Consider the following 13,351-nt stretch of genomic DNA (forward strand, 5'->3'; position numbering starts at 1 on the left):
GACGGAGCTTCTTCCCACAGGCCATCAGGACTGTCAACTTTTATAACCCCAGAGACTAAATTTTTGTCGACACTAATAGTAACTTATTAACTTTATTTATATGCTGTAACTGTAATTCTTTTTGTGCACAACCCGCAGGCATTGCCACTTTCATTTCACTGCACATCGTGTATGTGTATGTGACAAATAAATTTGACTTGACTTGACTTGACTTCCGCCTCCGCCTTTGGCTGCCATGCAGTAATATATGCATGGACAAATAGAAAGCTTAGAAACCAGTGGCAAATAAACCCAGCTAATTTCCCAACAGTACACAGATGTTTCAATGGCTTTTGATTAGATGTTCTCTTCCCAAAATGAATGGAGCTGAAATAGGAATGACATTTCATATGTGGCCAACAAAATATATTTGGACCCAATGATACAATAACTCAGCGGGTCAGACAGCATCTCTGGAAAAAATGGATAGGTGATGTTTCAGGTCGAGATCCTTCTTCAGACAGATTGTAAGGGGGGACTGGAAGCAAAAATAGACCAGGACAAATCAGGGCCAGCAATAGATGACCTCATGCAGGGTAGTTCCCTGATAGGCCAATTGTTGGCTCGGGACAGTGTGATCCCAAGAGGGATAAATGTTGCCAACTAGTTCTCTGACATTTCAGGTATACACCCTTCTTCAAACCCAACTTCGGGAATGGATCTGCAGTACTGACCCTGAAAAGTCACCTATCCATATCCTCCAGTGATGCTGCCTACTGATCCGCTGAGTTACTCCACCACTTTGCATCTTGCTAAGTAAACCAGTACCTACATTTTCTAGTGTCTAAAACATATCTCTACGCTGCTCGTGTCAATTCAAGGTCACCGCCTCAACTGGAGTCAATATGATCAGAATGAGTCTGGCGTAACTATGTGATGAACTGATCACAGGTGCTGGTAAGGAAAATATATGTACATTGGATGGAAAATTCACCCAAAATCCCCAGGAGCAGTCAGAGGAAGGGTTCCTAAAGTTAGTTGTTACTCCAAGTGAACCCGTGCTAACAAGAAGCTTATACCAGAATGTTGCATTATTTTTTGCTCGAACAGAAAGCATTCCAACATTCGATATATGTTCTGCGGTACTTTCAATAAACTCCATTTGCTGGTATTTTCACTTTTAAACTGGATGTACCATTCAAGTACTGGGGATCTAGTGATCATTGTCAGTAATTTGTTCACATTTGCCCTAAATTAAACACTGCAGGCAATGTGCATCTTAGTTTGCAAAAACATGCTGTGAAGTTCAAATAACTCCAGCATGGAAGTGACAGGACTTCATAAATATTAATCAAGCTAACCAACAGGCAGCAATTATGTCAACGGAAATATATAATCACATGACATTAAACAAATTTTGTTTCTGTAGTCAATTAAGTATTAAACAACTATCAAAAGTGCCAAGAGAATAAATGTTCTCCGAAAATAAAATTGCAGAACCCAGCCACGTTTGTTGGTGTGGTAAATGCAAAGGATAAGTACCTATATCAGAGCAGCAATCTTACAGTAAATTAGCGGTATTACTCACCATGTGGATTCTCAGGCAATTTTTTTGAATCACATCAGGCAACAAGATGACTTGGAAAAATTAATTTCAAAACATTTGTTTTCTTTATAGATATTTAAAGTTGGTGTTTATTAGCCAAAAGTATTATCGAGTGGTTTGACACTTCATGAATGTATTAAACATGCTCTTCCACATTTGAGAGACTCAAAACCATAGTTAACAAAACAAAAGAGTCAGCAATTTAATTAGTTAAGTGAAAATGCTCAGGATACATTCTCCACTGATGGCAAGGAGTGCCTGAGCTCCACAACAATCACGGTTTAACAATGTTCATAAACCACTCAAGCTGTAATGTCCACAGTATACCTCAGTAGAGGCCACATGCCACAATTACAGCTATCTGTCACCCCAACAGCAATGAGATTTCCCAGTACCTGCAGAAAATAAATTAAACTGAAAAGTGACCTTCTTCCCCTGAAGAGCCAACGCCAAATTTTATTCATCAGTGGTTACGAACGGTCGGCAAGGGCTCTCATTTATTGTGAAGACAAATCAGAAACCTTCTTGTGCAATATGTGAGAAGAAGAAACAAAAAGACAAATTTCACACATTACAAAACCATTCACAACTGTCGACAGATTCCAGTTGAGTGAAAACACAGTGCTTGGAGAGGGAAGGTATGGCAGGGGTTACGCTGATTAGAAGGTAACCTTGCAAATTGTTCAGCACACCATAATCGCTCGCTCGGTGCAGATTCCATTTATTAGGCAGGACGTGGCTTAATAGCTACACAAGCCTGCCAGTCCTAACATGTGTAGTGTGTTTCTGTACCATCCCTTTTCCACATTAAAACACTGCACCTATCAATTACAAGACCACCACACGACCTCCGTGACCTCGTCAGAGCAAGCGATCCATCTTATAACAAAGGGAGGGGCGGGCTGGGGTAAAATGGCACAACTAATTCATTGAAGAGAGAACATCCGTGATTCAGGAAATTAAGAACCGATTTCTACCACTATTAAAAATGTGTACCGTAAGCTCAATGATATTCATAAACCTGCATAACCATTATTAAACTCGCTATACACAAAATGTAAAATTTACACAATCCAAGCTGCCAAACCGTATAAAAAGTATCAAATTTCACATAAAACTGTACAATTATTTTTCAGCAGGTCCACATACCCCCAAAAATATACTTTTTTTTAAAAAAAATGCATTCACCCTGTGTATAACAAAATTATATGCAAGGAATTCTAATTCTATACAGTAGTGCATCTACCTATATATATATATAAAAAGATTAATTCTTTTTGGAAAATCACGATAAAATTGTGCAGAATGCTTTTGGATCTGACTGGTGCGATCACTGTGGGAAACAACACACTTTCTTCCAGGCTGCAGTTAGTTTAAACCTTGTTGACATGAAGAGACAACAGAAATTCCGATGGGGTTGCCGTGCACTAACATAGAGGAACAGTTCCAAGGATGGGTCGACATGAATGTTTACAGAGTCGGGGAGACACAAAAGGTGAGAGCTAGAGGTAAAACTCTATACAGAGGTGGTTAATCTTTCAGTGGCATTATTGACCTCATTTTTGTTGGAGTCTAGTTCTTTAGCAGCATTCAACTCATTCCTCAGGTTCTCTGCTGTCTTTTTCAAGGTCTTCAGTTCCCCTGGGTGCGGAGTTGCTCTCCGCAGAAGCGTACCCTGGAGGGAAAGTGGAAAGTAAGTAAACCGCAGGTGCCTAACTAGCACTTAATGCAACTCAATAGTATCCTTGGAAGGAATCCAATGACAAAGGCAACAAGATTAAAAAGAACTGAATAAGAAGCCTGAAGGATGGTCCCGAACCGAAATGTAACCTATCCATTTTCTCCGGAGATGCTGCCTGACCCGCTGAGCTACTCCAGTATTTTGTGTCTATATTTGGTATTAACCAGCATCTGCAGTTCCTATTTATTAGAAGAATAAGAAGAAACCTTGTGTGTTTGCTGTAACCATAGGAAGCAATTCTTTTAGTTTAATGGAGTTCAAATGGTGCATTTCTGTCAGAAAGACAATTCTTTCTTGCTTTTAAAACTTGATCGTTTTCCCGAGTTATATGCTTTCTTTGATATGTATTAATGAGAGTTCTCCAAATGACATATTAAAATATATGTGAAAAGATGCAAAATTGTGAGATTTATCCACAATAGTCTGAAGGGTCTCAACTCAAAACATCACCCATTCCTTCTCTCCAGAGATGCTGCCTGTCCCGCTGAGTTACTCCAGCTTTTTGTGTCTATCTTCAACACAATAGACAATAGACAATAGACAATAGGTGCAGGAGTAGGCCATTCAGCCCTTCGAGCCAGCACCGCCATTCAATGCGATCATGGCTGATCACTATCAATCAGTACCCCGTTCCTGCCTTCTCCCCATACCCCCTCACTCCGCTATCCTTAAGAGCTCTATCCAGCTCTCTCTTGAAAGCATCCAACGAACTGGCCTCCACTGCCTTCTGAGGCAGAGAATTCCACACCTTCACCACCCTCTGACTGAAAAAGTTCTTCCTCATCTCCGTTCTAAATGGCCTACCCCTTATTCTCAAACTGTGGCCCCTTGTTCTGGACTCCCCCAACATTGGGAACATGTTATCTGCCTCTAATGTGTCCAATCCCCTAATTATCTTATATGTTTCAATAAGATCCCCCCTCATCCTTCTAAATTCCAGTGTATACAAGCCCAATCGCTCCAGCCTTTCAACATACAACAGTCCCGCCATTCCGGGAATTAATCTAGTGAACCTACGCTGCACACCCTCCATAGCAAGAATATCCTTCCTCAAATTTGGAGACCAAAACTGCACACATAGGACAGGTGCATGTGAATTTTTAATAGCACGTTGAACATATTTACCATCAAACAATCATCATTTTTTTGTATTTGTTAAACACATCCAAAATTTAAATTAAAGTTAGAAATTAAAAAATATATATTTCTATTACTTTTATCTTTGCCTCTTTTCTCTTCCTCAATCTCACTTTCATCAAAATTTGGCAAGGGCTCTGTTATAAATTAACATCTTTCATGTCTAAATTCTGCTCTGGCACCAGGCCCCATGAATTGGCTTTGTCTTCTTGTCCAGTTACATCTAACTATTTAAATCATGTGTACACCTAACCAACACAGAGATCAATTCTTGTTCATTGATGTACTTGGGAGTGGAAATTTCCCAACCTTGCCCAATCTGATCAAGATGTGGCCAGCAAGCAGAATGCAGTCTGAAATGGTTGAACAAGTCACCCCTTGTGGTATGATTTAGAAACAACAAGCATTTTCAAAATTAAGTTATTCAATTTATTTACCTAGTTGCTGACGTGACCAGCAGTTGTTGCCTTTCAAGAGGAGTGGCTTTTCAGACTGCATTCTACTTGCTGGCCACAGAAAGATCAGATTGGGCAAGGTTGGGAAATTTCCACTCTCAAGTACATTCAATGGACAAGAATATAAAAGGGTAGACCATCCCCCCTTCTGCTCCCCCCCCCCCCCCCCCCACAGCTTCTTTCTGATGCACCACCTGGGCTCGCACACATTACCCCCGCCCCCACCCCTCCTTCCACCTACATTCCTTCCTCTGGCTTCACAGTTCACACTTCTATCCTTATTGCACACCCCCCCCCCCCCCCCGGTCATTTCATCTCTGGCCTTTGACCAATCATCTGCCTATCAAAACATCCCCTGAGCTGTATCCACCTATCACTCACCAGGCCTTGTCGTGCTCAACTATTCCAGCTTTCTCCCCCAGCTTCCTACCCCATTCAGTCCGAAGAAAGGTCGCAACTTGAAACATCATGTATCCATGCTCTCCAGACACACCGAGTTACTCCAGCACTTTGGTAAACCAGCATCTGCAGTTCCTTTTTATTATGTTATTGTCATATATTTTTTACCTTTTCTTCATCATCATCCTCATCTGGATCGTCTAGGAAGCGTATTGCACTGACTCTATTCATGGCACGCTCATTCCACATTTCATCAGAGACATCGTTTACTAAACTCTCCAGTGCAGTACAGCGTGGCAAATTATCTGTTAAAAGAAATTCAACACTGTTAAACAGCTCTATTTAACATTTAAAAGCTGACAACATTTACAAATAAATACATTTCCTGCTCATGTTAAAATTAAGAAATGTTCTACATCAAGCGCATTTTGTACTGCATCCTTACCAACATTTTATTTACATATAGTCAGAGCTGTACAGCACAGAAACATGCCCAACTTCTCTTAACTAATTTCTCCAACTAATTGACCAATTAGTTGGCCAATTTGCCAACTAAATTGGCAAACTAGGCTAATCCCATTTGCCCGCATTTGACCCATTGCCTATTAAACCATTCGTAGGAACTTACAGTGCCCTCCATAATGTTTGGAACAAAGACCCATCATTTATTTATTTGCCTCTGTATTCCACAATTTGAGATTTATAATTTTAAAAAATCACATGTGGTTAAAATGCACATTGTCAGATTTTAATAAAGGCCATTTTTATACATTTTGGTTTCACCATGTAGAAATTACAGCAGTGTTTACACAAAATCCCCCCATTTCAGGGCACCATAATGTTTGGGACACAGAAATGTCATATAAATGAAAGTAGTCATGTTTAGTATTTTGTTGCATATCTTTTGCATGCAATGACTGCTTGAAGTCTGCGATTCATGGACATCACCAGTTGCTGGGTGTCTTCTCTGGTGATGCTCTGCCAGGCTTGTATTGCAGCCAGCTTTAGCTTATGCTTGTTTCCACACAGGGTAAAAGACTGTGGGCATTAATTTTTTGTAAAGTGATAAAATTATAAGAATATGGATGATTACATTTCTCCCAACAGTTAGTTTGCTACTGAATATTTCTTTCAGAATTGACTTCCTGCAACCTCCACAGAATATAACAGGTTTTAGATAGATTATGATCCATGTGATGTCAGAATGGAATCAAATTAAATATTTTATAATTGGTAATTCCTCACACTTAATCTAAAGACAATGTTTAACTAATACAACAGGATGTTTACACAACAGGATGTTTATCCATGTGCTGTAAATGTTAGTGCTTTCTGTAGATTAAATAACTGCACACATGCCGGTAACAAAAATGCCATGTGTTTAACTGTGACTCCAGAGGACAAAGTACAATATCAGGGCTGAGTCTCCAGCAGAGAACAGAAGGAGCACCTGACTGCTGAATACATTTGTTTTAGCAAATTGAGGCTCATTAACACCAAAGGAACCCGGTCAATGTGCATCCCTCTATCAGACGGAGGAACTGGCCTTTCCCTTTGCGCCTTTCACTTCCCCTTCAGGGTACTCCAAGCAGTTTCACATCGGACGGGTGGTCACCGGTATAATGTGGTCAAAGTGGCAGCAAATTGCAAGGTCCCTCAAACAACAATGTGATGGTAACTGGTCCAACAATTTCAACGATGCCAAACATTGGAAGGTCAAACATTGACCAGGGTCCTGGAGTTTATTCCACTGCTCTCCTTCAACACTGGCAGTGCAGTCGAAACATAACAGCAACCAGTGTTAAAAATAGCAGATGACTTAGTTGCTATTTCTTGTCTGCTTGTGGGAAGCCTGCTATGTTTTTCCTGCAAGGATATAAGTGCTGGAGTAACTCAGTTGGTCAGGCAGCTTATCTGGAGAACATGGATAGGTGACGTTTCAGTCCAGGACCCTGCCTCGGACTGATCAGAAGGGTACCAACCTGAAATGTCACCTATCCATGTTCTCCAGACATGCTGTCTGACCCACTGAGTTCCTCCGGTACTTTGTGTCGCTTTGTGTAAACCAGCATCTGCAGTTCCTTGTTTCTACTCTGTTTTTCCTGTATCGGCCATGATTTGATTAAGTGGCAGAGAAACTGTGAGACTGAATCTCTCTTTCAGAATTGATTTGCTGCTGCCTCTACTATTTCATACAGCTAATAGCAGATTTAAAAATATATATTTTGATCCATTTTAGGTCAAGAAGGAATGGAGTAAAATCTTCCATAATTGTCAATTCCTCATCATTAATTTAAAAAAAAGGTTTAACTGATAACAGAATGGTTATGCATTTGCTGTAAATGTCAGTCGCTTAAATGACAGCACTCGTGCCAGTAACAAACATGCAGTGTGTTCACCTCTGACTCCAGAAAACCAAGCACAGTATCAGAGCTGAGACTCCATCTGCCCACCGCCACGCTCCTGATTCACATCCTCGCATATCTCAACAGAGACCACATTGGAAAGGTTTGCACTGACCATGAAGTGCTTCACACAATGGCAGAAAACAAGATGCCACTTAAAATCTTTTTTTTTTCCTTTTTTCCCCCCAGAGCTCGTTCATTAGATTACATTTATTTTGCTCAATAAGCAGCCAGATTTCAAAGCAAAGATCTTGAAAGTAAAAAGTATAATTACCCTTGAATTGCAGCACTTAAGTCCACAGACTAAACAGTTAGCTGCATTAGCCATGAGAAAAATACACTATCTTCTTGGCAGAAGGAATGAGAGAAGGAACGGAGGAGGGTGGGAATTAAAAGAGGAAACTATTGGAGAGCCATTACCTCTCAGCTCCAGGTTCAATCATAACCTTGGGCGCTGTGGCATGGAATTTCTTCCTATAACCATATGCGTTTCCTGTGGATCATGTTGAGCGCTCTGGCGTGGGAGGTTAATTAATTGGCCGCTGTAAATTACCTCGTACCAAACACCCATTTACTTTAGTCCCATCCGGGGAGACGTAAAAATGGGATGAATGTAAGTGGGCGGTTGGCACGGACTCAGTGAGCTAAAGGGCTCTATATTTCTATGTGACTCTCGACTATAAATTCCACTGACATATATATCGGATTGGTAAAGTTCGCTCACGATAAGTAATGCCAAAACGTTACATCTAAAGAATACTCATGAAAAGGGAGGCAACATTAAAATATGGGCAGTGGTACAGGAGAATTAGTTTTTAAAAGAGTGCATGAGTTTAGGAGAGATTAAGAAACGGGTTAATTCACAATGGGTCTTAACAATACAAAGATAAAAATTATATTAATTCTTGATAAGGAGAATAGGAAAAGAAAAGTTAAAGACGGGTCTGAATGAAATCGGGGCATGGAAAAATGTAGAATAAATCTTGTAAAAGGAAGAGAGTAGGGATTATAAATATGTTTACACTGTGATGAAGTAAGGTTTAGGAAAGCGCAAAAGAAATAATTCTTGAAATAAAATTACAAATGGGGAGAAAAATGTGCACTATTAGACGTAAAAAATGGATGCAACAATGCACGAAAGGGCCTTAAAATATGTTGTGCCATGCAGATGTGAGAATGTTTTTACTTTCTAAAATGGAAATAAATTGAAACTCCCAAATGTCATTCATTTTAAACGTCTCAGTAATATTAGTTCTTTTGGCCACTACAGAGAACTGATTCATTCTTCCTGCCGCTGCCTAAAGTATGAAGCAAACTATACAATCATCACATGAACTCAGCCTGCAAGAGTTGATTTATCAGTGGGTATCTACCCCCTGTACATGAATTACATTGTTAGGCTGTGTCACACAGCTGTGCAGACTTAATACTGCATTCATTTACATGCCTGCAAATATAATCGACACATCAATGAATTTAACATTTACTGATTGGGAACCATGTAGCTAGCATAGAAATCAGACCCAAGGGAAAGGGAATAAATGCATTAGAAACAATCGACCGTCAAGGAACCATGCACCTGTACTCCTTGATCCCTCTGCTCTACAACACTACCCAGAGGCCTACCGTTTACTGTGTAGGTCATGCCCTTGTTCGACATCCCAAAATGCAACACCTCACACTTCCCTGTATTAAATTCCATCAACCATTCCTCAACCCACCTGGCCAATCGATCCAGATCCCGCTGCAATTGTTCATAGCCACTTGGAGAGAATAAGGTCCGTTTTATATATTATTTTGGGCAATGTTAGTAGTCAATGTTTAAATAGGATATGTATTACACATCAAGTAGTGTGTTGCTAATGTCTGACTTTCTTAATGCAAGCTAAGGCCATAATGGGGTTAGTTTCTGATCAGGACTGGTTATTCAATGCTGCAAATATGTCTCCTCCAGCAATTCTCTAAACATGGAGGATAGCAGATAGGAGATTTACTGGTGCTGCATAAAACTGAGAGACTGGACAGAAGAAGTAGGAAGCACTTCTTTCCTTTAGATGTGGAGGAATAAGTTTGTAATTGGTAGTATTAGAGAAATATAGCTACCCAATTAGTAATTGACTTTGCCAAACAGTCAATAAAACTGCATGTAATTCAGTCAGAATATCGGTCCCGGTCAGAAACATTATTTGTCCATTCTCTCCTGACCCACTGAGTCTCTCCAGTACTTTGTTTAATGCTCAAGACACCAGCATCTGCAGCATTTCTTGCTTTTGCATTTAATTAACAATGGCATCCATCCCATCAAGAAAATATGGAGAGAAGATTGTTCCTGTCTTATCTGCAGGCTGATTTACTTGTTTCATTGCATCATCTTTATTTGAAACTACACCCAAAAACAAAATAGTGACCTTCATATTAGTTTATAGGGTCAACCTACGAACTGTGACTGGTGCATATTTTGTAAGAAAGAGCATGTCATATTCCCCCTGGGTGGCCTATAATCTAATGGCATGAACATCAAATTATCCAATTTCAGGTCCCCCCACCCAGCACCCCTTCCGATCTACACTGGTCCTCTCACACAGAGCTTTCTTTCCACTCCCCCTGCCCAGTCATCCAGTTACTTTTCCCTCCTCCACTTCCTCCTTCTGCTCACCAACAGCCTCTAACCCCCACCCCCATCCTTGTTCCCATCTACCCGCCATCCCACCCTCTGGTTCTACATTTCACTCACTACTTCCCTTTCTTATCAGACTCCAGCATTTGCAGCTGGAGTTGCTGCCACTAAAAGGCAGCCAGCATCATCAGAGACTCACACCACCCTGGCCACACACTCATTTCACCCCTACCATCAGGAAGAAGATACAGGAGCCTGAAAACTGTAACATCTAGGTTCAGGATCAGCTTCTTCCCACAGCCTTTAGACTATTAAAGACGACAATCTCAAATAAGCTCTGAATTACATAGACTATTATTGTTTTTATTGCACTATTATTGTTTTTGTTTTTTATGTGTACGTGTGTGTGTGTGTGTGTGTGTGTGTGTGTGTGTGTGTTTGTACACGCACACAGAACTTTTATTGCTCTTTTATTACATTGTTCACAGTGTGCTATGTTTACACATTCTGTTGTGCTGCTGCATGTAAGAATTTCATTGCACTATCATTGCACTATCTGGAGCACATGACAATGAAACACTCTTGACTCTTCTCAATTTATAATAAGTTCATGTTATTGGAGCAGAATTTGGCCATTCAGCCCATTGAGTCACTCTGCCATGGCTGATCTTTCTTCCCCTCTCAATCCCATTCTCCTGCCTTTTCCCTGCGGCACCCTTACTAATCAAGAATCTGTCAACCTCTGCTTTAAAAACACCCAATGACTTGGGCTCCACAGCCGTCTGTGGCAATGAAATCCACAGATTCACCACCCATTGACTAAAGAAATTCCTCCTTATCTCCTTCCTAAACATACATGATTTTATTCTGAGGCTGTGCCCTCTGGTTCTAAACTCTCCCACTAGTGGAAACATCCTCTCCACATCCACTCTATCCAGGCCTTTCAATAATCGGTAAGTTTCAATAACCTCCAGCCTTGGTTACTATCCCCACCCTTCTCTCCAACACCTGACTGATCTGCCAGTAAACCCCTCCTTACCTTGTTCCACCTATCACTCTCCAGCTCTTGCCCTACCCCTTCCCCTCATTTCACTCCATCAGCTATCTGATGAATCTGTGGAATTCCAGGAATCAGGGTGGTGAATCTGTGGAATTCTTTGCCACAGAAGGCTGTGGAGGCAATGTCAGCCGATATATTTAAGGCAGAGATAGATAAGATTCTTGATTAGTTTGGGTGTCAGAGGTTATGGGGAGAAGGCAGGAGAATGGGGTTAGGCGGGAAAGATAGATCAGCCATCATTGAATGGCGGAATAGACTTGATGGGCTGAATGACCTAATTCTGCTCCTATCGCTCCTGATGTTATGATCTCCCCTCTCTCCATCTGTCTGAAGAAAGGTCCTGACCCGAAACTCCACCTGTCCATTTCCCTCCACAGATACTCCCTGACCTGCTGTGTTCCCCCAGAAGTTGTTGGTTTTTTTTTGCTTTAAGATTCTAGCATCTGCAATCTCTTGCATCTCCTGTTCCATGTTCCCTTGTTGTTGTGGGAAAAGGAAAGAGAGGTGACCAAGTAGCCGTGCAGGAGAGCGCCGGAATGTGCAATGATGCAGGCCCAAGGAACTGCAGGCGCAGGTTTACAAAAAAGACACAAAGTGCTTGAGTTATTATGCTCCATTTCCAGCTGATGCCACATAGTGGCACACATAATTGGCACTTCATCAAGATTGAAGGGCACAGAAGAAATTGGCTAAGTAACAGGTTTTCAGGTTGAAGGGAAGCATTCCCAGGGTGTGGAACCAGAAATACTGCTTTTCTTAATATAGATCAATGATCCGGACTTGTCAGTACAGATTGCAGCCCATGCACTTTGCTTAACCTGCACCTCTGTGGCTGAAATGCTGGCTACACAATTTGCAACTTTCCTACCCTTGAGTTTCATAATTTGCAACTCTATTCCTTTTGGGCTTACACTTGCTTTTCATCCCTGGTCTGAAGAAGGGTCTCTACCCGAAACATCACCCATTCCATCTCTCCAGAGATGCTGCCTGTCCTGCTGAGTTAATCCAGCATTTTGTGTCTACCTTTGCCTAACAATCTGCCCAATGAATAACCCCCTCGCCTGTGTTCAACTTTTACCGCCCATGCTCTGTCCTGCCCCTCCTCTTTTCCAGCATTCTTTCCCACCCCCGTGCAATCAGTCTTGAGAAGGGTTCCGACCCAAAACATCATCTATCCATGTTCTCTGGAGATGGTGCCCGACACGCTGAATGACTCCAACACTTTGTGTCTTCTCTTGTAGAAATTTCTCTACAGTCACGAAAGCAGCAATAATAGTAAGTGATTTTGGTGCCCATTTCAATGTCAGAATCAAAAGGTGGACTATATACACATCAACACATCAACAAATAAAAGAATAATATTTCATTCAAAGTATACCAGATTGAAATAAGAAACATAGAACAGTATGGCACAGGAATAGGCTCTTAGGCCCACAATGACTATGTCGGACATGATGCCAAAATAAGATAATCCCATCTGCCTGCATGTGATCTAGATCCCTCCATTCCCTGCAAATCAATCTTTGGAAATCTCCCTGAAATTGTGTTATCAACAATTCCTATGACCTTCTATCCTTGCCTTGTTGGTTACAAGGTTGTACGTTTGACCAATACAGTACCGTGGTTATGTTCGGGAGGCAGCTGAGGAAGCAAAACACACGTCAAAACCTTCTCTCGTGTTCCTGAATCGATCTCGGTCTGGAAAGTTAGCAGCGGCTGCGACTGGTTCTCGGATAACCAAAGCGCCTTGAGTTTCAAGTTGATCAAGGATAATGGCAAGTACATCAACCTGCAATGGACAGAAAGGAATGGCAAACTCTGTTAAAGGCCTTGGCAGCACACTTGTTGAAAGGGATAGTAGCCGCAAGATATATCTCTTTTAATGTCACGAAGATGTTACACGCAGAAGCATTCCATGCCAATCATCAAACAAATTTATACTGGAACCACAG

General features: G+C 41.2%; 1 protein-coding gene across 1 annotated transcript in view; it reads right to left on the reverse strand.

Moving 5' to 3' along the window:
* Nucleotides 1–1,676: 1,676 nt before the first annotated feature.
* lrrc1 (leucine rich repeat containing 1) overlaps nucleotides 1,677–13,351 on the reverse strand; it is a 111,242-nt gene continuing 99,567 nt past the window's right edge. Inside the window, exons 12-14 of the mRNA XM_078400082.1 lie at nucleotides 13,019–13,188; nucleotides 5,486–5,622; nucleotides 1,677–3,260 (exon numbers count right to left, since the gene is read on the reverse strand). Coding sequence (XP_078256208.1) covers nucleotides 3,102–3,260; nucleotides 5,486–5,622; nucleotides 13,019–13,188 — 466 coding nt within the window. The 3' untranslated portion in view covers nucleotides 1,677–3,101. The remainder of the gene's footprint in view (nucleotides 3,261–5,485; nucleotides 5,623–13,018; nucleotides 13,189–13,351) is intronic.

Source organism: Rhinoraja longicauda, chromosome 5, assembly GCF_053455715.1.
Source record: "Rhinoraja longicauda isolate Sanriku21f chromosome 5, sRhiLon1.1, whole genome shotgun sequence".
Taxonomy (NCBI): Eukaryota; Metazoa; Chordata; class Chondrichthyes; order Rajiformes; family Arhynchobatidae; genus Rhinoraja; species Rhinoraja longicauda.